This window comes from Convolutriloba macropyga, chromosome 2 (assembly GCF_964194025.1).
Source record: "Convolutriloba macropyga chromosome 2, txConMacr16.3, whole genome shotgun sequence".
NCBI lineage: Eukaryota > Metazoa > Xenacoelomorpha > Acoela > Convolutidae > Convolutriloba > Convolutriloba macropyga.
The window spans coordinates 59,780,142-59,807,453 of NC_134469.1; the positions used below are offsets into that span (position 1 = coordinate 59,780,142).

The following is a 27,312-nucleotide window of genomic DNA, read 5'->3' on the forward strand; positions in this document are numbered from 1 at the left end:
TTTAACAGAGAAAACTTGCGTTTAACAATCATAATTTCTGGCATTACTCGATATGCAGCCTCTTTTCCATCTATTAATGAATTGATACGTTGAAATGCAGTCAAAACCTGACTCCCCCCAAACGCACGTGCAATATTTTTACATAATGAGATACTGTGTAGTGTCACGTGCTCCTTAACTGAGGCGCATAACGTATGAGGGTTCACAAACGGAAAAGATATCAATTTTTCTAATCTTTTCACATTTTTCAGCAAATTCAATCAATTGTTTCTCCAATTCAATGTCAATATCAAATAGATGATTTGGTTCTACTGTCAGAAGTTGTTCCTTTTTTTAAAATATTAAATTGAGACTTAACGAGAATATAGAATGAAAAATTAGACTTTCACTTCTTCATTTCTAAGCACAATTTTTAAGCTAATCTTTCTGCCTCGGACTTTCAGTGACCAATGATATCATGTCATGAGCTCTCTAATAATGGTTATTTTTATCAGACATTTGCCGTTATATTCAGTATGAAAAAGTTTTGTGTTCGGAGAACAGCTCTAATCGTACTCAAATCATATTGCCGTAATCGAAGACGAGTAATCAAAGAATGGCCGGAAAAAATCTGGTTGAAAGTTTTATCACGTTAAGTAGACTGAACATTCCTGAATGAGTGGACTTCTTGTTTTAAAAAATCTTAAATTTTTTTAAATTTTCTCTTGTAGAAACAGTTCCATCTAAGATTGTACAAAAATAATAATAATAAAAAAAATAATGAAAATAATAACAAATTGTTTAGGAACTTTACATAGTACATACGGGTACTTAAACATTTTTTTTTCATATTCAAATGTCGAATGTGCTGCAAAAGGACACAATTGACACCCATAGATTGTTTTTTGGCGCCTCTGTGAGGAAAAAAACATACAGAGTTTTGTTGGTTTAATGCATGGAAAATGATTTACTATGTGTTTAAAAAAACTTCCAATATAACCAATTTACAATTCTTTGGAATAAAACGGCAGTATACAGCTTACAAATAACGGCAGTAATCAGCCAATAACAAATTTCTTTATCTCTAAGGAACGAATAAAATAGTTTTTAAAGAAACTTTTAGCAAAAACTTTAGCGTGTTTTTCCTGCATTTTTTTATGTACGGTCTTTTGAAAACAGTACGGTCCAACGCTAGCAAGTAGTTGCATAGTTTTCTCAACCTTACTGTTAACATACCTATTAGCAGTAAACTGTTTCAGTTTTTTCTGAATATTTTTGTTATGATCGGCAAAACTTAAACGGTGATCCAAAGTGATGCCTAAATATTTGAAAATCTTAACATTTTCTACTTTTTTAAGTATAATGAAAAGCCTGCTTCACTTGCTTGCTTTTGTCTAGAAGACACTATCGTTGTTTTTTAAATTTAAAGTTAGTTTATTTTGCTCTAGCCAATGTGTAACATGTTTTAAGGCCAAATGAGGCTCGCTATCTATTGTTTTTTGGGTTAGAGTGATCTTTATTTATAGCGGTAATGTCAGCGAAAAGGTAATCTGCACTGTTTTTGTTTATAAATGAAATATCTTTTATATAAATCAAGAACAACAGCAGTCAAAAGGTGGAACCCTGCGGTGCTCCGAACGACACTTCTCCAGATTTTATTGACTTTCACCACCTGTGTACTGTCGCGCTGAAACTAAGATATAATGCAAAAAATTTTACACCTCAATCCATTATCTGAACAATTCTCTAGGAGAATCCGAGGATCGACTGTTTCATATGCTTTTTTTTCAAGTCCAAAAAAGTAAACTTGATTTTTTTCTTTTTTTGTTTATTCACTCTGATATCCTCTAAAAATGAAACAATTGCTTCGGTAGTGCTGTGATTTGATCTGAACCCAAATTGGTTAAATTTTAGTAGCTTGAACTTTTCGATATAGGTTTTGACTCTATCGAAAATTAGGAATTCTAATATTTTGCCAATGATGGGCAACAATGAAACGGATCTGTATTTCTCTGGTTTGCTCTTGTCTCTTTCTTTAGAGAGTGGTGATATGGTTGCTATTTTAAAAGACTTCCGAAAGTTTCCCTCTTCAGAAACTTTGTTAAAAAACATCGCCAGAAATGGAGAAACACTTGCCGATACAGCTTTGATAAAGACATAGTTCAGTTTATAGCAATCTGCGCTGTACTTTTTCTTGTATTAGCAAAAGCCGCAGTAACTTCTTTATATCAATTTTCCTGAAAAACATAGAGTTTCTTTGTTTTGCTCTATGAGTCTGTTTTGGTGAAGAAAAGTTTTTTTTGCTAAGTTAGCTCAAATTATAGCAAAAAGCTTTTGAACCTATCAAAATCTTCAAGAACTTTCTTTTCTACTCTCTCTTCATCTCCTTTGACTTTAAATACATCTTTGACAAACTGGAAAACTTTCCGGCTTCTGTCGTAATTTGCTTTTAAAAAATTCTAACATCTTCTCTCGTATTTTTTCCTAAACAATTTGGAATGCTTTTCGTACGCTTCTTTTTCATTTTAAGACTTTGTTGTTACGTAACGCTTCCAGAATTAGCATTTTCAGCGGGACACTTTTTTTACATCTATATATTGCTTCTTTCTTGGCGCCGTGTTTTGATGCTTTTAGTGATGAAAATTATTGAGTGCCTCAACCAATTTTACATGTACTATCTCTGCACACCGGTTATTAACATGTTAATAATAGGCCGCTCACTGATACGAGTTCTTTGTTGGAGAAAAAAGTTGAGCTCACCGATGAGATGATCATCGTCTAATTTTCTTCAATGAATTCTCAGTATTTGAACACTTTCAGAATTTTTTCTTCTTTCACAAGCTCTATTCCCACCATGTAATGGTCGATGATTTTGTTTTGCTCGATGAAACTTTTGTATTTGAAATTTATCAAAAAAAACTTCAATGCAAGATTTTATCTTTATTGTTTGGCGCGTTGGAGTTTGAGTGTCTACATGAGCCAATATTTGATCAATATAGGAAGAAAGCTTTCCAAACGTTTGCAAAGCTTTCTCAGCATTGAGTGGAATATTTGTAAAAATCACTAAGTATGTTTTACCGCAAATTTTAATCGCCAAACTAATGGCTGGCAGACTGTTTTTATCAGCTGATGCAATTCTCCTCTCCGTCGATTTTTTGTGTACAAAAATGCCAACATAACCTCCTCTTTTTTCTCTAATGGATGTTTCTATCTCGAGGTAGTTCAGTAGAGCAAAGCAATTGCTTTCAAAACTATTTCTTAACTAAGTTTCAGTCAGGTAGAATGCCACTGGCTCAACCTCAGTTTGACTTGTAATAATTTTGAGTTCATCAAAGTTTTCTGTTAAAGAGCGAATGTTTTGAAGAAGTATCAACTCCTTTGCCGTTTTACCTGAAGTGCCCTTGTTATTTAGAACCTCCACAGGTCCTCTTGTCTGCGTTTTTTGGCAATATACCTTACTGGTTTTTATCAGGATCTCATCATAACAGTGCATTATTTTTTTTTTAAATGCTAAAAAAAGCACATTCAAATCAAAAAAATTCGTATTTTTAAGGAAAAAACAGGAACTTTTAGGAAATTGCCAGAGAAAAATTCTAAAACAAAAATTTTGAAAAAAAAAACAAATAATTGATAGATTGCCAAATAAAAGAATTGATAAAATATATGTTTTCAAATTGTCTTAATGTGAACTTATCTAAGAAAAAAATAATTTGAAACTTGTCTCGGAATAACTAATAACTGATCCGATATGTTTAATTCACTGCTTATTGGACATAAGTTTCCGTAAAACTGTTTAGGTTGCAAATCTTTGTATATCAAACTCCAATGCAGCAAATTTGAGGACTTTTATGCCCCTCAATCAACCTATTCAATTTGCAGTCAACGGTCCGATTTTCAAAAAGTATGTTGCTATAGAACAAAAAACGTTTTGAATCTTAAGTTACAGTGAAGTAGTAGATTATATTTGATTGTTTCTTAAAATCGGACAAAAATTCATCAAAATATTCAAGTCTTTCAGCAATAAATCGAGATTCTTCATAAACCATTTAGAGGCAGATTTTATCTATTAATTCGTTGTTAAAAATTTTTATGATTCTTCTGGATCTTTTCCATTTGTGCCCTACTGCTTATCATTTACACTCCCAAACGCAAGTGTCATATTTTGGAATAAAGTCTTAAACTGCGGTTGCCTAAAGTACTGGGGCCGCAAAGAGAAGAGTTCTCAACTCTTTGGCCCATATTTTGGTTCATTTTTTTGTTGAAAATTAAATGTTTGTACTCTGCTCTTTCCCGTGCTCTTTCCCATTACTCACTGATTACTCCCAAACTTATGTAAGAGTAGGGGTTAATTGTCTATGGGTGAGTAAAATGATGTAAGATTGCGTGGTAATGGGTGTAATAGGGAATTTTTAGATTTTACCCCCCAAAAAATCGACACGGGTTGTTTTGATTGCCTTCAACAACTTTCTTGTTATTGCAATTTCTTGGCGATAAAAATTTCGCATGCGGATCGGTTTGAATGAAACTTACCGAGAAGTAAACAGGATTGCTCAATCGGAAGTGAATTGTATGTTCAGTAACTGTTATTTCAGTCACTATTGTTGGCTGCAACGGATAAGTCGAGTCGTAGAAAGTGTAATTTCGGATAACTGCAGTGTTTTCATCTCCTTTGCTCACTGCCCACATGTTTATTGTGTATAGATCACCGGGGAAAAGTTCGCCAAACTGGAATTTATTGATCCGACTAAAAAAGCAGATGATTTTTAATCCATTGTCTGTCGCTTTAACAGACTTGTTCTGGTCTGTATCTTCCTTTTTTTCAATTTTACGGTTTCGATTGTCTTCCAATGTTTTATTTTGAACACTGTGAATAACTTCGAGAAATTCTTTAGAAGAACTTCGAGAATTAAGATTTTGAAAATCTCTTTTTCACGAACGCTTGGATAATGTAATTTAATTTTGTAAAAAACATAAGTTTGGCGATTGGTCTGTGGTGACCTTCAAAGTGCACTCATTATGAAATTTTAGCTCTCATCTTGAAAAAATAGTTCAAACTTAAAATAGGGTCAAAACATTAAAATTATATTTTGTCTTTGTATCATCCAATAAAGTAAATGTCTTCAACAATGATGCTAAGAGTCTTTGAGTCCAAAATTAGTTTGCAAAACTAGGCAACATCTCCTGGAATAAACTGTTGCACAGATATTTGGTTAATTATCGACTCGATTAAATAATATCACAATTTTCACACAATTTTCTTTGCACACAATTTTCTGTATTTCACTTTAAAAATAGGTGTCAAGATATCATGTTTCTGAAAAAATTATAATAGTATCACTTTTCATGTCCCATTTATTTCCATCGACTGCCAATGTTTTTACTATTTTTGTGTTGAAAGTTTGGAATTTAAGAGGCTTCTTAGTTAAATACTTCAAATATTAATTTCTCCAACGCCAATTGTGGGAGGAAAAACTATATGCTCAACTGGGTTATTTTTGTTCAGTCAAGTCTCGCCGATCGATATATTTACTGTTGAGAATTGCGAGTGATATCACTAGCAAGCCTTTCGCACTTAGTGTCTAAAATTAGAACTCATCGCGGTTTTTAGAATTAAAAAAATTTATTTGGATGTAGACTGATGAAGTTTGAGAGTTATTTTTCCGCTTTTTGTTTTTTGCTTCCGTTTGACTTTTGTATTTTTCTCGGGACTTTTTTTGTGCGAAGTTTCTAATTGCGATGCATTTGTTCTAATGGTGTACGTATCTTGTTGTCTGAATTGATCAGTGGGCAGCTAATGAGTTTTTGTCAATAACAGTTTTTATCAAAAAATTTTAAAATTTTTGATCTTTATGTTATTTTTTTCACTAAGTCCCAATACTGAGAGGTCTCTTTGAATCTCTAACGAGTCCAAGTTGAACTTAAATTTTGTTCTCAGTTTACATTTTCTGGCATTAATTACTTTGAAACATTCCATTTAAAAAAATAGAAAACTTATATTAGAGTTTTTATTAGGGGTTCAGCACTGAGTGTTTTCCATCACAATTTTGTAAAATTTGTTCTTTTATGTTCTTTCATTGCGTTTTTACTCATACACAATACTACGAGGTTAATTTAAAGTTCTAATGAAGGCGTACAAATCTACATAGTGTGTCTGTTTTTAAAGTTTTTGGAATATGGTATCGGTTTGATGCAATCTGAGTAGGTATAAATCTTGATAATTGAAATGTAGAATAAAGGAGTTTTGTATTTTATGGCTTAGACTTTCAATGACTCAAGACTATTTTTTTCCAGAAAAATTATTTGAGTTCAAATCGTTTTGGGCTTTTTTGTATGTGTGTTTCAAATCCTATTAAACACTTTATCAGTAAAAAAAAGGAGATATTTTCTATCTAAAGTTTTCTTCAACCAAGAGCTTGTCACACCATGAATTTCACACCATATTTTTTTATATAGTTTTTTAGAATTTTTGAATTTCGTCTGTATTTGTTTTTTCACTCATTTGGTTTTTGGTTTAATTTGGTCGTTTAAAATTGAACTTATCAGTTGCTGTGATTGCTATCAACTCCAATTAATTTTTTTGGAAAGACTTTATTAAAACTTTCGAATGTGCTCACTTGACAGCTTTGTTTTTTTTACTTTTTGTTCCACTTATTGTTTTGTCAAACCGCAAAATATCATCACTAGCAAGATGACATAACTGCTTGGTATTTAAATCTCTATCTTTGTGTTTAGTGGTGTTTGTTTTTGAATTTGAATGTACGAGTTTATTTGGGTTTTCTATGAGTAACTTTTCCATTAAAATTTGTCAACCAACTTGGAGATTTTTTGGAGTTTTTTTCACATATGTATTTGTATGAATTGATAACCATTTTGGTAGAACAATCATTCAATAACTTTCCCGGCAAAATGCAACTTACCGCAATCGTGTCTGCATTTGTGATTATATAGCTTGCGTGACTTTTATTTGAGACTGATCTGATTTTGATTTCTCATTTTAGATTTAAAACTAAGAACTCATTTGTAAATTTTTTGCAGTTTTGCACTCAATTAAATGTCCTAATTGAGAATTTGAAATCTGATCTAAATTAAAAAGAGGTCACTTGTTGCATAAAAGGCCTTACAATTGAGATTTAGTTTGAAAACGGGATATATGGATATTTTTGTATCTATTTTTTTCTGATAAAACTGGTTGATCACTTGATAAAATTGTGTTTTCAGAGCTGCTTTCATTTTTATCAAATCGTTTTTTCTTCGGTATTACATTCGAGTGACATAACGAAATTTAATTTCAAGGTTATGAAACCTGTTTTGTATAGACGTCTGTCCTGTTTGAAGAACCTATCAAAATAACTCCACTTCAGATGATTGACAATTGAGACAAGAAGATTGCGGATCAGTGGGGTTGGAAAATTATGTACCATCGCACATTAGCGATCTTCATTGTTTTTAGTTAAGAACTCATTTTTGCCCTTGTTCAATTCTTAATCGCCCATTCAACAGGCCTCTTTTTTCTTGTATTATAAAGCTCAGTAATCAAAATATTGTAACAAATAGCTCCGCTGAAACAACTTCTCATCCCATCAGAGAAAAATAATATGAAACTTTGAGGCGGGCGGAGTACCTGAAAAACTACTTGAAGCAAATGATAAGTGCATGGTATATTTGTAAGTCGTTTTGGTGATGTTACAGCAGCTGTATAACTTACGCCACAGCTTTGCTAATAATACTACCAAATTCTGCCATTCTTCATATAGCAACAGTTGCGAGAAACAAGTGTAAGATGTTGAATAATAACAGAGCAGTATTACGGCAGTCTTTCAGATTTCCTCTGAACCATATTTAATCGGTAACGCAACTGCGGTATAGCAACGAAAATTGATTAAATGTTTGAAAGGCTCTTACGCATAGTCATGGTAATAATGTCTGTCGATTCCACTCAGTTGACCTGTGATATGCAATCTTACTTCACTACCAGTTCCAGACTCAAACGAGACAGACAACAACAGATCAGCTGTCCCAACCAGTGTTGAGGCTTGAATCTGAAATTGTAAATGTTCCTTAGTTTATAACTAACTCACTTACTACACAGTAAGGCGGAATCTAGTCCAGTGATACGTGCTGCTACCTGGCCAAGAAATCCAACATCCCGACTGTCGACAAAACATGAAATTTGTCATAGAGATCATGACTGAAACGTTTTGACGATGACCATACCAAGCAGTTTTACAAAACCATCTTGTAAAAAATCTCAGAAGACACACATTGTTTAAGACCCCGGGTTGCCCCAACTTAAAAAAAGTTGGTGAGGACGTAGTACGGCCGTAGATAAAAACCGCACTAATAAAAATCTTATATAAAAACCCGTAATAAGTTTTCTAAGTTACCGTATTAAGACCCCCCTCAAGCTCAATAAGGTGCCGCACTCAGGCCTTACCATGTTTCGGTAAAATAGCCAGCCAGCTCTTGGAAAACTCTCTAGTCAATTGAACAACCGACTTCTTAAGAGTTTTTCAGTATAATTTTGTGGTTTTTCCTCCTCCTTTTTCATTCTAGGCTTGGGAGCGGCAGTGGCGGCGTTACTGAAATAACTATAGGAGAAAAGACCCTGCGCAAACGGTAAAGCAGCACCCTAAAGCTCTCTCCCAACAAAATAAAATAAAATCTGCTGAAATTTTGTCAGAAATTCTTTTCTAGTCGAGTTAAGAACCTTCACGTATAATTTTTTTGTGGATTTCCCTCAATCTTTATCATTCCAAGCTTGTGACAGGCAGTGACGGAATTACTGAAATAACTATAGGCAAAAAGGCTTTCGAGAAAAATACAATAAAATTGGGTCTAATTAAACCATTCTTGAAAAAGAATCAAAAGCTCTTGATTGATCGAAAGAAACTGATCAGAAAGAGCGCATAATGGTTGAAAGCGACCAAATTGTCGTTTTGTTTTCTCTATAGATTTAAAAGTCCACAACTGCAATGGAAACTTACAATCAACAATATTAGTTATTTAATGAAGAAAACGGTTCTTTTTTCCGTTTGTGCCCCCCTGTAGGTTATGTTAGTGGTAAATGTTTTACCTTAAAAATATAGAAAACTTGATAGGTCAAATACGGAGCCGTACTAAGAGATTTGTAATTTTCTAAGAAATGTGAATCTTGAAACCACAGAGCGAAAGCATTCAGAAAGTTTTATCTCAAAATGAAGAAACTAGGCCGTACAGTTATTTTGAACAGCTCTATAACACTTGATGCGGCTGTATACCATGCCATACTAAGTGTCATACTTTTTCGCGGCACCTTATAAGTCCTGCTATTTTTTAAAGTTTTATCTAAGGTGGAAACCTGAGACAGCAGAAAACATCAGTGGTGGGACTCCATCTGGAATTTATTACCTAATCAATCAAATTTCCCTATGGGTTGTTGCTAAAATTTTGGATACCCATATTTACACCTCGACTCATGAAAAGACTTCAAAGTCGAGTAGGCCGATATGTTGACGGCAATTACACGGGCAGCGTCTGAGGTATATTGAAGGAACAGTCTTTTCGTAGTCCAGTAATTTATAGCCTAACATGTCGATTTAATAAGTCCAGGAACCCTGGTCACTCATCATAAAAATTTCTTTAGCTTCATACTAGATCATATATGATGCTTAGTAACCATACTTGGTCATATATGATTTTCATAATTTCTTAGTAGTCGTACAAGGATGATGCGGAAATTGGTACTTATATTTCATAAGAACTTTCATATTTAGTCCCAAAGTAGTTCAATCGTTTTGCATTAAGTCTCCGTACAGGGATGTTTCAAAATTTCTTTGGTTTTCATAAGAGGATTGTAATATGAAATAAAATCGTCCAGAGGGCATGAACTCATACATGATCCTTGTATAAACTCATAAAACCTCAACCCTGGCAGGCGACTAAATGTTTTTAATTAAGTATTTTGTTCTCTCCTTTCTGCGGAGGCGCTAATGTTTACTCCAAAGGCGACACCAAACTAGTATTGCAACAGTAAGTAAAACATGGCGCAGAGTTTTGTCTTTGCCAAAGCATTGATAGTTTTCCCCAATTAGGTTACATTGCGATTCAGTTCAGCTGAATGGAATTAGTTGGTATAGCTCTAATAATCCTCAATTTTATCAGCATTAGTTTTAGTGTGTTATTTTTCCGTTTTAATTACAAAAAACAGGATACTTCAGATTTACATAAAAGCGAATTACTTTTTTCATAAACATTGAAAAATTCATTGAACATTAAAAAATGAAATGTCATAACTTTATTATGAACGACAGCCAACTCTTGCTGTGTTCGTAAATTTTTGATTGGAACAAAAGTCTTGAGTTAAATTTGAGGTTAAGCCAAAATTCAGCATTATATTTGTCTCAAGCCAAAACTGCGCCGCAAAAACTTGGGTCGAGCTAAATTCGAGAAGACAAGTAAAAGCAAGCTAAGCTATTTTCATTGAGTTGACCATGTTCTTTTTTTCACAATTTTTTGTGTCAATTAAGGTGTTTTCAGGCGACGAGGACTAAGCCTGGGCATGCACTGTAAATATATCAAAATCGACTTCAAGATGGCCTCTCTCAATTTAGAGTTATTTTTCTTTACCACGTCTGTGAAAGTGGCCATCATGAATGACGTCACAGGTCCCTTCTTCCCATAAGCACTTGTGAGTTGCATGTAGAATGTGTAGTCCTGCCCAGCTACAAGACCAGTTACCTCGTACGATAGCACACCAATAGCATTCAAAGTGCACGGACAAGATCCCACAGCAGGTTGGTGCCAAATTGTTATTGTCTTTAACAAAATTTTACCAAGCAATAAAAGCTGAATCAACGTGCATTATTTCCCCGGGTCGAGGTATCACCGCCATTCAACGCAAATATTTGTAAGATAAGCGGGCGGTTAATGCTGGAAATTTTGTAAGATAAGCGGTGAATGCGGTGAATTTACATGAATAGGGCGGTGAATGCTGTGAAAAAAAATTATCGCCTGGTAGTGGTGAAATTACATACTTTCGCCACTGAATTTAGCGGCAGAATTAAATAAATTCGCCGCTTTGAAAAAAATGTCCAAATTATGTAAGATATAAGGTGAATGCGATAAAATTACATAAATCCAGCGCTTAACTTAGTGATGAAATTACACAAATTCACCTCTTAGAAAAAGTGTCAGAAAATATAAGATTATGGGGGCAATTTTAGGGGGGGTTGGGGGGGGGGGGGTGGAGGGGGGGGTAAGGGAGGAATTGTTAGATTTAACGCAACTAAAATTACCCCCCCCCCCACATCTTACATCTTTTTGACACTTTTTTCTAAGCGGTAAATTTATGTAATTTCACCACTAGAGTAAGCGGTGAACTTACAAAAAATCAACACATTTCACCGCTAAAAAAATCTAATTTCATTGCTAAAAAATGCAAATCTTACAAAAAATCAACGCTCATGCTTTTTCAGAAAGTAAAGTGAATTTGATTTAAGTTCAGAACAAAAATCCCAGAAGTTAGTGAAGAGTGGTGCAGTGGAAAAAGTAGTGACTGGCATGCAGGGATTGAGAGGTTAGAATCCGTGTAAGGCCCGTAAATTGTAGTGAGCGGTGAAATGTGGTGACTTTTTGTAAGTTCACCGCTTACTCTAGCGATGAAATTACATAACTTCACCGCATTTCATTGCAAACTTTGTACAAAATTTGAGGTGAAAAAAAAAGCAATTTCTCGCCGCTTATCATTTTTTTCTATTTTTCCTCGACCCGGGTCAACACATTTTTGTGCTCCTAAATATATAAAATGGGCAATCATGTAAACGTAGAACAGAAAAGCCTTAGTTTTGTTCAGAATATCAGGGTCATGAATACCAAGCTTAAAAGTATTCCTAGCTCGAAGACAATTTGAAGAAACCTTCTTTATAAATACTTTATAGAATTTGTTCAGGAACAGAAAGTAAATTTTTTCAATCGTAAACTCAAAACTTTTGATAAATGCAAATAAAACGTTTCATAGGTTATTTTTGTGGACAAGAGTAAAAAACGAGCGTTGAATTTTTAATTATATCTGTTTAAACTTCAGAGCTGCGTGGCCTTAACACGCTTTTTTGGGGAAACAGTTGTTTGAGTTGGTTGAAAGTCTACAAATGAGTTGCAAAACAATATAAGAAATTTTTTTCAACTTTTTTCTAGTTGTTTTTTTTTTCTAGTTTTTTTTAAGCTAATTCAGGTGAATTGTAGCCATCAAGTATTAATACAGTTTATTTTTAAAAAGAACTTTTGCCTTATTTTGTCTTGATGAATTTTGAATGTTGATTGTAAGATTGTGATAGATATTGAGCTTATATCAAACATACGATCAATTTTTTGATGTTTTGCGAACGTCTTAAGATTTTTCTGCTTTATAAAAAAAATTCTCCGCTGAAATTTTTTAAATAAATTCCTTTTCAAGTATTTGTTAGAATTAATTTATTTTGTCTACAAACAAAAAAACAGTGGGAAAACCGTTGGTCAAAACTTTTTTTATTGAAAGATTGTTCTAAGGCAATGGTCAAACAAAATCAGCTGCTTCCTCTCAGTCTCAGTAAAGAAAGTATATCGCTCATAGTATATTTCCCTTCTAGCAAGTCCATTTTTTAAAGGTTTGAAAAAAGTTTGCTTTCTGACTAACTGTTACTCTCATTTCTCACAACTATTTGAAAAACAAAATCTCAAAAAAACTACTGTTAATTTTTTGCTGTTTTGATATATCTGCTCTTTCGATGAATAAAACCTAGAAATGATAAAGAAAAAGCCGGATGGCAAAAACATTGCTTCCATTCTATAATTTTCGTCCAACATACGTTCCTCCCTTTGCTCTAAGTAAGAGAAAATTTTTAAAAAATCTAGACAGAGCGGCAATAAATAACGTACTTTCGATATTGTTACAATTATACACTAAAAATAACACCAGATGCTATCTTCAACAAAGTTTCGTTGAAATCGGAAACCTTTTTCACAACAAGTTTCGTTCAGCTGAAAACATTCTTCTGCATGTGGCAACACCGACTAAAATTTACCATTAATCTCCTTAAAAAATGCACGCTTCTCAATATACGCATTTTCTCTTATTTTGAACAAAAACGGTTCAGATAATTTTCTCTTTCACCCGAACTCCTTTCAATCTTGAGCAAGGTAGATTCATAAAGGCACTGGTTACCAGTTATTGTGCTTTTTCCCCAAATTTTCATAACTTCATTTATTTCTGAAAGAAATGTTTCTCGTTTATCGTTTTTTGAATTTGTTTTGTCATATTTTTATGAAATTCACTATTAATCTTCCTGGACTTTAGCAAAACTGGGCATATAAAAAAATATTGAAAACTTCAAGCTTTTCGCGAGAACTCTGGTGTTGTACATTTTGACAGGTTTCTATTTTTGACATTTTTTTAAGTTTTGGGTAACAATATTTTAAGAAAAACAGTTAGATTCATACAAATCTAACAAAACGTTTTGAGATTCTACAAAAATTTGCTAATCTTTCCCCAATCTCAGAAAAAAATAAACTCACTAGTTTATTAACGGGATAGTTATTGGATTGACTTATTATTTCCTTTAAATGATTCCATGCCCTGTTGAGTTGCTGAAAAATGCCAAAAACTTCAGAAAAGTACTGCAGCTGGTTTATGCAAATGATTGTTGAGTCAAACGGCATGTAAACTAAAAGCCATGAAGCAAAACTTCTACCGATGCTGTTCCCTGGAACTCCCAATGCACTTGTAGAGTGTGTTCTGTCACCACTCTCAGATGGGATAGCTCGTATATCTCACTAGGGTATAGAGACTCATCAGCCATTAATTCGTACTGAACCTGCTCACCGTTGAAGAATTGCCTGAAATTCACTCAGAAAAAGCAAAATTATAGGGAAATAGTTAGCAGATATGACAGATTCCTATTTTTTTTGCCGCCAAGTAAAAAACAGTCCTCTTTTTCATCAGGACGATAATCTACAAATGTTGTAATTTCAGCATCAAAAAACACCCAATTGACAGCCAGAATCTTCAATTAATTATCAATTGTAACATTTTAAACAGTTTTTTTCGTCTACGCTTATAATAAGTCTATAAAATTGCTGGTTTAAGTGGAATTGTTGGTAGAAAATCTTTTAAAAAAAACAGTTAGTAGCTGTTCAATATAATTTCAGAACTAACTTCAAAAGTAAATTGTAGTGAACTCCTGGTACGTTTGCGCCTATCACATCAAACCGTCTGTCTTTTCTAGTAAGGTTGTGAACAAGTGCTTTTGCAGGAATTACCACTGCCTGCTGCGTGAAATGTTCTTGGCTGGTAACCGAGAATTGCTAAATTTGGCATCATTTTCAAACAATTGCAAGTTTTTCTAGTGTTCGAAACATTATTTTGATTCAAAGTATTGCGTTAAACATATTTTGTCTCGCCAAAACCTTCAATTTTTACTACATTCAAGGGTGTGAAATTTTATGCTCGCTAAAAAATAGAGCTCTAACAATGCGAACCTATAGCTCAGCATTAAAAAATTTCAATCTAATGAAGTAAGCAAAATAAAACAGGGTGATAACTCCCGTGTGAGTGCACGATATAATCTTTCGATTATGCATGTAAATTTCAAAAAAAAGTGTATCAACGTTTTATGCTATGATTCATTGCATTTTAATGTGAGCAGAGGAAAAAGTTCATAGTCGTTTTTTTTTAATTTTGAAATTATGTGAACTATTCTGGATTGCGCAATTTTTTTCTACAATTCTATGGCATTATTGATCGTTCTCGTGCATCCTGCCTGCTGGCGCGGAATTTCTATGAATCGTCGATGGTGAGAACGTTGATATGTACCGTTTCTGGATAAATTGAAGCTTTCGGAAGAGTGTTTTCACCTTCAATTATGGACCCGCAACCTTCACTGGAAGAAGCAGATTTACAAATTTAACATCAACACAGTTTGAATTTGGACTTTTGATAAACGCAGTTGATAAATTTTTCCCGCGGAGGCGCAATCCGGGCTGTTATTAACCGAATTATCCCAAGCTGCGTGTTTGTTATTGCCCGAAGTTGTCAATTTGTTATAAGTCACATCCTTACCAACAGAATTATTCTTAAACGCTCCCGTGGACAACATTTCGGAACCACACGAACAAATACCCTAATTTTTTTATAAAGTAGGCGCCGAGGGTTCACAAAAAAGGACTCTATCCAAAGTTTGCAGCCAGATTTGAGCAACTGTTTGGACCAGATCTATTATGCCCTGTACGAACACGAATTTGACTGATTAGCGATCGCCGGAGTCAGTAACCCTGGTATCTGGACAAATTTAGAGGAAGCCCGAAAGACGTTTGACTGGGTCATCTTCATTAGAACAGGTCAACAAATAAAAGGAACAAACTCCAAAAAAGTTGTAAGAACGAAGATTAATGATTTTTTTGCTCAATTATGTGAATTAATTAGATTTATCACCTAGACGGCGAGCTTAACCCCTCGCAATTTTTCTGATGGTGGTAGTTACGGACGAATTTTTGGTCACCACCATTGAAAATTTTAGGATTGGAAAGTTAAATTTAAGCTTTTTTCGGAAAAGAACAAAATTAACACTGACCTTGAATTATTCCCAACACAAAAGCGAATTCTAAATTTGAAACTGTACAAAGATAATAATGGTAAAGAAATTTAAACTGATGAGAATGGTTGAATAAGTAAATATTGATTCTGATAAAGATTATATCATGGATTGAACACCAAAGTTCTCACCCACGTAATATTGGATTAGAAACCCAAATTAGGGGCCTAAGTTATCAAAGTCATGAATGACCTTCTGAAAACTTTTCCCAAAAAGGTATTTTTCTCACAAAGATTTGGAACATTTGGTAAAAATAGGACTAAACTATCATAACCAAACATAGGTTAGCAGTATATATACGGCTCAATTTTAGCCAATTTTTGAAGAGAACGATTTGTTAGAATAATTGTTGTGTTGCGTGCTGTGTAACCAAAATCAGTCTGAAAATAGTTATATTGTCGTGATAATCGAAATTTCGGAGTGAGTTAACAGATCACTGTCGTGGTACTGAACTTGTAATAATTGTTAAAACTAGTATACCCTGGTAATTATACTTTTCGTTAATTTAACTTAGCAAATTTTCAACTACTTTCTCTTTTTGGACCTTTTCTTATAAATTAGTAGAGTTTAAACTGGTATCTAGTAGTTATTTGTTAAACACTTTGATACGTGGCACTCATAGGCATTTGTAACTAGTTGTTTTGAAGGAACCATAGTCTTGTAATAATTAGGACTGGGTAAAACTTAATCATTTCTTTCGGTTTTCTGTTAATCAAAAGCGTACTTGTACAACTTTAGTAACTTCACAATACATCTCTAAGGATCTGAAATCATACTCAATCTAGCTTCAATTTATTAGATTTAAATTAGTTTGGTGACTAGTAAAGTAGTGATCAACCATTCGATAATTAGGTCAAGTTAGGTTAACGGACTGGAGGACAGCACCGAGTCCAGGACAACATCAAGACGATTGATTTCTCAGAGTATTAATCGGCCAAGCTCCTTCCAGGAGACCGCATAGTGAAGCCACTCTGAGGGTAGGCCTGCTGCTCGTAGAAGACTTGGCAAGTTAAGTTAACCCATGTAGTATGGAATGGTGAACCAAGTAGACAATTAAAAAGGTCTGCAGTAACCTGAAGTACCTGATGGGCAATGTCTTAACGTTCTATCAAGTTGGTTAATACTCGTCTGGTTGGGTTGTGGAGTGAACACCGACGAGCTCTTCACGTCATCTACTATTTATTTTAAGTATATTGGTTGATCGATTAATTAGAAACTGAATTGAGGACCTGGTATAATTCTCAATCTACCACCAAGTCACCAATTTATTTCGTTTTGTAAAGCATTTCTTAGAAGCTAAAATATCATATAACATAGAAAGGCATTACCAACATATTTTAATAACATTATTATTAGCAATTGACTACAGTTCTATAGCGCCTGAAAAAACTTTCTTTAGGACTTGAACCGAGGGCCTGGTATAACCCTTCAGTCTAGGTAAGAGTAGTAGGTTTTGTGAAGTTACTATCCAGTCCAGTAGTTTCCTCTAAGATCTTCTTTTTCTTCTAGGAACAATTGTGGAATTGTGAATAGGGTAAAACCTCCACCCTAAATATTCAGATTCTTTAGAAATGGTCACCATTAACGCTCCATAAACAATTTTTTTGATGCAAAAAAAACATCAATTTTAAAAATTTTCGGTAGATTTACCATAAATTCGAAAAAATTGATATGGTCTGTTCTTATATCAAAAAATAACCTCTGATATCGCGAAATTTGACAGTTTGCTAAGTTGTTCAAATTTGAATATTTTTGATCAATTTTGAGGCATTTCAAAAAAAAAATAAAAAATTATTACCGAATATTGATAAACCGTAATTTCGAGCATAAAGTTGTCCAGCTTAGTGGAATACCGTTCCGTATTCAATAAATGTCAAAGAATGGCCAAAAATAGAGAAAAATTGGACAAAAGCATAAAATTTTGACAGATTTGTCAAAAATCAAAATTTTCAACAAGATGGCTCAGAAGGTTTGTCAATTGAGTGCAACTCAATACATACAAAAAGTTGAGAAAATTTTCACAACCTCCGGCCTACAGAAAAATTAATCGAATTCCCATAGTTTTTTTTTCGTTGATCTTTATACGTCTTTTTTGTCCTCTAACTTTTCAATTCTCATTGTTCCGTTTATTCAGTAACGTCGCTCTCCCAAAACTTCGCTTTTCGTTTTCTTCCGCTACCTTTCAGGATTTTGATGTAGTCATATGTGATGAAGTAAGGTTCGTTTTTGTTGTAGTATGTTGAGTACTCAAGAATGCTGGTTTGTTGTTTTCGTCTTGTGGCTTTCTGGGGTGTGACTTAGTTGATTCGCGAGTTATGGCTGGATTGTATTTTGACTTTTTCAACTCTGCTAATTTACTAGCCCTCGTTTTGTAGTTTATTGATTTTTCTACTGTATGTTTGTGTGTTACTGTATGATTGCTAGTTGGTTAGGTCCTGTTGCCTTGCGGAGTTACGGCTGATAAATCTCTTGACATTTTCACTTTTTTAGTATACTACTTCTTTGCCGTAAATTAGTTTGTTATTGGTATACTAAGCCCCATAATGAATTATTCTAGCTTGTCTTACAGTAGCTTTTCTCCTTCTTCCTAGGGCGTGACTTAAGTTTCTTCTGGAGTTAAGGCTAGTTTGATTGATTGAGTTTGCTGCTGTAGTCTGCTAGCATAGTTCTTCCCCTCCTGCTCCCTCGTTCCCCGCATGTTCTTTCCCAACCGTCCCATTTTCGTTGCGTTGCGCGTTTCTCGCTCAACTTCCCCTGTCCTTCATCTCTCGCCGCGTTGAGCAAATAGCGCTCAGCGCTCTACTTCATTTTTTCTCGGTCACTGTGTGCTCGACGACCTTTTCTGCTCTTTGGGCGGTTTGCTTTACAGACTGTCTACAGTGTGCTGTGTTTGGTGTCTTTTGTGTTGGGTTTGTTTTGCGTGGTTTTGGATTGTTTGAATTGTGCGTATAAAAGATGACCCGGCGCAGTGGTAGTTTTGCTAATTTTTCGAACTAGTAGCATCATGATGTCTATTAGTGTTCATCAAAAAGTCAAAAAGTTGTACGCCGCCAAATCAAATCGTGAAGTCGAATTGCTTGCTATACATGAAGATAGCCTTCATTGTACAAATAGCCAAAGTAGGCGGTGAAATTTGAACGCCTAGTAACAAAGGTCCACGAAGCCTTTATGACTATTGTAGACAAAACTGAAGAACTGATTGCGTTTGCTGGAACAAAACGGAGGATCCAAGTGCACAATTTCCTTCATTAGAATCTCAATTGGAGGCAATAACCGCTAAGAACGACAAGATCCTCACTTCAGCAAAAGACTTCATCAACTCTGCTGATGTAAAAGTGAGCGAATTTCAGGAACCGGGCTTTCCACTCGTTCTAGAGTTTCTCCACTGAATGCCTCGTTAAAAACAACTAGTCAGTGTAAACATGATTACGTAATTGCTGAAATGAAGCGCGAGGAAATTGAAAAACCGAATGAAGCAGCCATTTGCCTCGCTAAACAGAAACAGCTAATGGAATTAGATGAAATGGAGGAAAACAACAGAAAAGGGTTGGCAGAGGCAACTGTTCAAGAACTTCTGGACGCCGTTTCTAAAGGTAGCCACACTGAAACAACAGCAAGTGCTAGGAGCTCAATTAGAAGTGAAAAGTCTGTCCAGGACTGGATGAACACCTCACTTCCATTAAATTTTAACAATGAGGAGAGAACTGGTGAACCAGAAGTTACGAAAAACCCTCCAGAATGCTCTAGACACAACAACGGCGAAACAGTGGAAGATCACAACACTTAAATTTTGAGGCACTCTATTCCATGAAATTGTCGAGGCAATTACATTTTAAGCAATGAGAACTTGCAACAACTCGACGCTTATTATACATCATCTGTAAACATTCTGGCTGCCGCTAACACACAGACGTTGTACAAGGCGCACCTACGGGCGTGAATGAATCAAACAAGCCAACAAGGCATTACCTTCCCAGCATAACTAACCAAAGAACCGCAGATAGTCACCCGCCTTTTGTACACGATCCAGGGGTTTCTTCACCGCCCACTCAACAGCCCGTTTTACCACAGCCGTTCGCACAGGGAATAATTCAAAATAAATCGTTCGAGTTTTTCCCACAAGCTCACTTTCAAATTTCACAACCCGGGGGACCTGAAACATCAAGTCTGCCGGAAACAAATTCGGCCCAGCGTATATGCTCCCGACAAAAAATAAATTTTGTTCCCCGAGCCCCAAACGCCGCTCTTCCTCCTTTTCCGACAACAAATAATCCAGCCCACGCAATAAATGTCCAATTGCACCCAACAACACCATTTTGAACCCTACTAATCCTAATGGCTTTCCCATCCCTAACCAGTATTTGCACCTTACCTCACTAAACCCATTCCACACGCCCTTTTCATCAATCAACCTCCCGTCCACAACACTTTTCAGAATAATAATAACCGAGTACGCAAAGCTGTACGTTCCGTTGTTGCTACTGTCTCAAATATGACCAATATTCCTCTTGGCCAACAATTTATGCCTAATATGATTCATTGGCGTTTTCCACAGCACAGACCGTCAATCGTCAACTATGACATTAATACCGTGAATAAAGTACCTCCAAATGTAAATCTCATATTTTGCCCTCAAACACTAACATTCCACAACAAATATATCAGAATTCAACCCCTTTTGATTGATATGCAATCACCTTCCGGCATAAAACAGGAAAACCTGATCACAACTGCTAGTAATTTCGTTCCTGGTCTAACCACTCCGGTCTTTTAACCAACATATCCTTATGTTGGGCCCACACCGTTGAGTTGGAGTGATCCGCAGGTGTCTGCACCCACCCCTTCAACAGCAGACAAGGAGTCATTGTTTAGGGAATTGGCTGATGCAATAACAAATAAGAAAAACGACCCTTTGCTCGAGTAGAAACTTGCACAGATTAATGGCGACCCGATAAAGCGGCATGAGTGGTATGGTCAGTTCAAAAACGCGATTGACTCGCAGTCGGTCACCGATTACGTTAATTTGACCTACTTTAAGAAATAAGTCACCAGTAAAACAAAGATTGCATTAGCCGAGTTTTCTTATCGTGGTTTATTGCACAAAAATTAACTAAGCAATTTATAAAGTAAGTTTTGGCCAGCCACAGGCTGTCGTATCTGCACACTTGGATAAACTTAGCAACTTTTCCCCTCTTAAAATGCACAATAGTGATAAATTTATTAACTCTTCTGCAGCCATATCCAGCTCGGTTAGTGTTTTCAAGTCATCAGAATATGACGTTTACATGAAGAGCGCTTCCGTAGTTGAACAAGCGGTACAGAAGTTACCACCAAACATGAAACAGTCGTGATCGCTCTTTACGGTTAAGAAGCACTGGGTTAAGCCTTCCCTGCTTGATTTTAAAGATTGGCTCAAAGAAAACGCTGAGGTCCTTGATCTTATGAAACAAAGCAAAACCAAGAAAAAACTTGAAGAGAACACCTCTTCAGTGACCAAGATCAATACTGCCTCAATAATTTTTGCATCAAATTCACAACAAAGGGAAACAAAGAAGCAATTGCCATCTTCTTCCACAAACACTTACTCTTGCTGCATTTTTGAGCAAAGGTAACCGCCTGTTATGGCAGTGTCGAGTTTTCAAGGAAAAGATTCCAACCCTGAGAACTAAATTGGTGGCGAATGATAATTTTTGCTTTTCGTGCTTAGGGTTGAAGCACACATTCCATCAGTCCCCTCAACAAAGAAAGTGCCGAGCAGAGGGGTGCAATAGTTCGCATAACACACAATTGCATTGAGCAGATAGGGTTTTCCCTGCAAAGCAGTCAACAAATCCCAACAGTATCCAATATTCTGGCAACACAGGTTAAAGTAAAGCAACTGCTAGTCAACAACCGGTTAATAAGACCACAACGATGTCATCAGTTACTGACGTTAAGGGGCTCCTTCAGGTGACTGAATTGCCATTGGTCATTTCGTCCAGTCTAGATACCAAGTCTATAGTTTTGTGTGATACCGTCTGCAGTAACTCTTGGGTGGCGGGTAGTCTTGCAGATAGACTCGGTTTCCGCGATAAAGCACTGAAGCTAACTGTCAAGGATATTAAAACCGAAGAAGTAATTGATACTAGGGTTGTCGAATTTACTGTGAAAACAAGAGAACATCAAAATTTCGAACTATTTAACATCAACCCATTCGATAAAGAAAATCTGAACGTCGGTTGAGATATAATTAATACACAGGCCCTGCAAGAGACTTACCCACATTTAGCAGTCCTTGATCCCGTAACATATTCCTATAAGACATTGAGATGATACTCGGACAAGATGTCTATCGTACCATCTGACGGTAAGAACACTTCTCTGCGTTCACCCGTTGCCGTACGCCTACTTATAGGTTGGGTTTTTAGCGGTCCGTTACCATCGAGTTTTTGTTTAACCTCAACGTGCTTTAAAGTGAATATCGAACAAGACAAGGAGTTAGTGAGACAAGTAAAGTCATGGTACGACATCGAATCATTTGGAGCACACAAGCAGGTCGACCCACAATCTGCAGCAGACCTAAGGGCTCACGAAATCTTTGAGAATACCACCGTACATAATGGCCTGAGATAAAATGTTGGAATGCTTTGGGCAGCAGATGACACCAAGCTCTCAAATAATTACCTTTCCTCCCTTGTGCAACTAAAGTCTCTCGAAAAACGATTGGCCAAGGATGAAGAACATAGGGAAAATTTTACTAGTACCATCAAGAAAGACCTAAATAAGGTATATGTAATTGAAACTCCAGACACACACACATGGTTGAGAAGCGGTCCGATAAAGAGTGGTACCTACCCCACCATCCAATTTTAAACCCAAACAAACCAGGTAAGGTGAGCAGAGTGCTCATGGGAGCAGCCAAAGTTCATAGTTCCTCGATGAATAAGTCCTTGCTCACTGGCCCTGATCTGCTCCAAAACCTTATGCATGTGCTTTTCCGCTTGGAACAGCACCCATATGCTGTATCTGCCGACATCGAGGGAGTTTGTCTACAGGTTGGCGTATTTCAATCAGATCAACCATCACATCGCTTTCTAACGTTGCAGTGAATCAATAATCGCGCCATATTTTCGGGGCTGAAGACTCGCCTGCCTGTGCCAACTATGCATTACAACGCACTGCGAGAGACAATGCCAAGTTTTACCCCGAAGCTGCAAGAGCCGTCCTCGAAAACTTCTACATGGACGATTAGCTTGACTCAGTGGAGTCTCCTGAGAAGGCCATCAATAGATCGAAGGAATTGGTACATCTTCTCCATCTCGGTAGGTTCAAGCTTACAAAGTTTGTAAGCAATGTGTCAAATCTGGTTGACGAATTGATGTTTCTCCTCAATCTACCGAGCCCAAGGTTATTGTTTCATGTCAAGAGGATTCAACGCATAAGCTCGGGCTAAAGTGGGACCACACTAGTGACACTTTAGTTGTGAGTAGGGGTACAAGATGCGCTATCACCAGGTCGCTCACGCAGCGCTCAGTCCTAAGTCTTGTCTCGAAAGCCTTTGACCCCATTGGTCTTGTCGCATCGATTACTGTCGGTGAGCGACTGCTCTTAAAAACATCTGGCGTGTCACATGACAACAAGGGGACTATGTGCTCCCATAGGACATGGTTCAAAACTTTTGGCGTGGAGTGCGGACTTACCGAAGCTTGAAAACATCAAATTTCCTCGAAATTATTTTACAGGAGTTTTTGATAATATAGAATTGCTTATGTTGGGTGACAGTTCCGAGGATATTTTTAGTGCCGTCGCTTCTTGCGAGCCCAAGTAACAACTCTTACGGGCAAGGTAAAAACAGAGCTTGCGTTTGTTTTGGGGAAAACGCGTGTGGCGCCAATGAAAGTAATGACTGTCCCAAAACTGGAATTGCAAGCATATCTACTTGCCACTCGGCTGAAGAACAAAATTTTTCAGGCGCTTACTGCAACTGTTTACCAGGTTTTTATTTGGACAGACAACGTGACAGTTCTTCAATGGATAAACTCTAATGAAAAGCAACCAATCTTTGTTGCAAACCGTTTTTGCTAAATTTTGGAGTTTACCAGCGTTGACCAATGGAACTACGTCTCAACTAAGGATAAATCAGCCGACGTTAGCACGCGTGGAATGTCCGCAGAAAAATTGCAATTAAGCAGCTGAGTGAAAGGTCCATATTTCTTATCTAATTCTAGTTTCCCTTTTGTACCGAACAAAGACGTCATTAATAACATCAAACTTGGCGTCAACCAAGCAGTCACTATAGAAGACACTGTATCTCTGGCGACATCTGTCAAAAAACAGACAACTCCCGTTACTTCAATTTTTCCGTTTGAAAAGTTTAGTTCTGATCAATAGAACTTGCGCATTGACGCATACGTTCTCCTGCTTTTGCCAAAAAATGCCGTCTACCGTAACCTCGATGGTAGCTTTACTAACCGTACTCAGCTTGACGAAGCCGAGCGTCATCTCCAGTACTTGGTGAGAGCAAGAGATCTTCTTGACAAAAAATCTGTTAAACAGATTCCCTGAACACCACCACGGAAAGCATTATCATCAAGACGTTGAATACCGAAGATCAATTTTGCAGGAACACTATACTGTACTGAAACTAAGATGCTCCTTGCAATCCATCAAAGCACACTGCCTGAGGAACCGTTAATTTCAAACTCTAAATATGCAACCAATCATGTCTGACTTACCTAGAGAGAGACTTGCTTACCAGTTTCCTCCCCTCACGAACACCGGCTGTGACCACTTTGGGCCGTTCTGTGTTACTGTACGCCGGACTGATGAGAAAAGGAGGTGCTTCCCCTTCACCTGTCTCACTGCTCGCGCTGTCCATGTCGAGATAGCTACATTCATGGACACCAGTTCTTGTGTTATGGGAGTTGAGCGGTTTGTGTCACGTAGGGGTACACCTGCCATGATTTGGTCAGACAATGGCACTAATTTTATTGGAGCGGAGAAAGAACTCCGAGAAATTGTTGAAAAGTGGAACGTTGTCAACATTGCAGCTGAGCTCGCTCACAAAGGTATAAAGTGCAGGTTCAATCCACCCAGCGCACCACATCAGGGTGGTATCTGGGAGAGGTCAATATGCATCTTGGAGCGCGTGTTGAATACTATTCTTGGCACGCGTCATCTCACGGAAGAGGTGCTGCATACTACCTTTTGTCTCGTGGAGACTGCTCTCAAATCGCGTCCTTTAACAACTATAAGCGCTGATCCGTGCAATTTGAACGCTTTTACGCCCAACCTTTGTTCCCTTAGGAGAATATTTTACCGGTGTGCCGTCTCTTGTCGGCAATAATGAAATTGTTCATCGTAAACGTGCAGAGTCGTACGCTAATGCGATCTGGTCCCGTTGGATCAGAGAGTACGTACCGACGCTGAAGAGACGCTCTAAGTGGAAAACGCGTGCCAGTTTTCCCAACATCTTCTTCGTGGCTGGAGGATATGGGACGTAGTATTTGAACGAATTTTAGCCAATCAGAACCGAGTATTTCTAATCTTTAAAATAAGAATTAAATATGTTCCAATATACGTAGAAAGTTCCGAAAAAATTAGTTTAATCTTATTTTAAGTAAATATCATCACAATAAGCATCGATTGAGCTTGTTTTTGGGCTTAATATTTTTAGGTTTTCTAGACAATTGCTGACTGAATACGAACCGATTTGACGTCAATGACATCAGACAAAAAAACCTGTTAAACGAACATCAAAAAAATTTTCTGTCTGTTGCATTGAACGTCTGTTGCATTATCATTAGTAACGTTCAATGCAACCATTTCACTTGTTGCATTGAACTTTAGTTATGATAATACGTTGCTTTTTGATGTTGAGAACGTTGATATGTACCGTTTTTGGATAAGTTGAAGCTTTCGTAGGAGTGTTTTAACCTTCAATAGTAAAATTACGTTGAAAATCTGCTGTTACGAATTCAATATGGGCCATAATACGATTCTGAATTCTATGAGAATATCCTAGTCCATCATTGATCTTATCGAGTTCCAATGATTTCATCTCATCGAATTATAAAAACAAATGGGATACCAATCCGTGCTGCTTGGAAAAATAGAAGTTCTAACTGCCATAAAGATACGGTTGTCGATAGAAATTGTAGGATCAATTTGTACGTTACTTTTTGATCATCTTTATTCTCAAGATGCTCAAGATGCAGCAAACTAAACACTTTTACTTCTGAAATTTTGTTTGTATTTGTTGTTGGAACTATAAAGTAGAGAATTTTTTGAAATTGATTTTCAAAAGAGCATTCATTTGATATAAACAAGTCTCAACATCCTCTTCCGGGCCGGAAGATGTTACGTAGTATAAAAGCGAGTTCTAGTCAATCGGAATTGAGTTTTTCTAATCTTTAAAAAAAGTATTAAATATGTTTCTAATATACGTAGAAAGTTCCGAAAAATTTCGTTTAACCTAATTTTAAGCAAATACAATCACAATATGTATCGATTAAGCTGGTTTTCGGCTTCATGTTTTTAGATTTTTGAGACAATTGTTGACTGAATACGAACCGATTTGACGTCAATGACATCAGACTAAGAAACCTGTTAAATGAACGTCAAAAAATCTTTCCGTCTGAGTTTCAGCTGTTGCAGAGCGTTACTAATGATAATACATTGCTTTATGATGTTGAGATCGTTGATATGTAAAGTTTCTGGATAAATTGAAGCTTTCGGAAGAGTGTTTTCACCTTCAATAGTCGAATCACCGTGAAAATCTGCAGTTACGAATTCACTGTGAGCCATAAATGCGATTCTGATTTCTATGAGAATTTCCTTGTCTATCATTGATCTTATCGAACTCCAATGCTTTGACCTCATCGAATTATCAAAACAAATGGGATACCAATCCGTGCTGCATGGAACAATAGAGGTTCTAATTGCCATAAAAATACTGTTGTCGATAGAAATTGTAGGATCAATTTGTTCGTTACTTTTTGATCATCGTCATTCTCAAGATGTTCAATTGCAGCAAAAGAAACACTTTTACTTCTGAAACTTTATTTGTATTTGTTGTTGGCACTTTAAAGATGAGAATTTTTTTCAAAAAGATTTTCAAAAGAGCATTGAACGTTGTTTGAACGTCAACTTTCAGAATTATAAATGGATGAAAACCTTCAGCTGATAAAGTAAAATGTTTTTCGGTCATCCACTGTTTAACGAAAAAATTTTCAGAATTGACAAAATATCTGAGGTACTGTATCCATTGCTGCAATATATTAATTGACGTGATCTTATTTGACCAGTGTTTGTTAGGGGTAGTTTTCGAAACCTCTTTTGTTATCTGGCGTATTAATTTTTGATTTTTTTAAACGTTCGTTTGGCTTTTGTCTCACTTGTTGTGTTGTGAAGTGACCGTTTTTGCGCGTTGCTCAAAACTAAGAATTGATTGTTTTTGGTGATTCTTTTTCTATTCAATTAATCTTTACAAGACAATCCGTTGGGTAGAAACAGTGCTTGCCCCTTTTTATGTAAGAAACATTAAAGTGGAAAAAACGCTGTTCTTTTCTATAGAAAACCTAGAAGCCTTTTTCTGATGATGTCTGAAAAATGAAAGTGTATAAATAAAGCAGTACCCGGGTTGAGAAGACCGAAAAAAAAACGAAGCAAGAAATGTTCAGCAGGTTTGGTTTTCTACGTAAAAAATGATCTGCGTGTTGGGTTGGTTCGTTGAGTTCGGTATCAAATGTAA

The 27,312-nt window shown here is 36.2% G+C and overlaps 1 protein-coding gene across 1 annotated transcript in view; it reads right to left on the bottom strand.

The window, feature by feature from the left end:
- Positions 1-27,312, bottom strand: part of LOC142334949 (uncharacterized) — a 100,968-nt gene that overhangs the window by 60,598 nt on the left and 13,058 nt on the right. The window contains exons 3-7 of the mRNA XM_075383278.1: positions 14,147-14,295; positions 13,683-13,827; positions 10,585-10,773; positions 7,882-8,018; positions 4,510-4,723 (exon numbers count right to left, since the gene is read on the bottom strand). Coding sequence (XP_075239393.1) covers positions 4,510-4,723; positions 7,882-8,018; positions 10,585-10,773; positions 13,683-13,827; positions 14,147-14,295 — 834 coding nt within the window. The remainder of the gene's footprint in view (positions 1-4,509; positions 4,724-7,881; positions 8,019-10,584; positions 10,774-13,682; positions 13,828-14,146; positions 14,296-27,312) is intronic.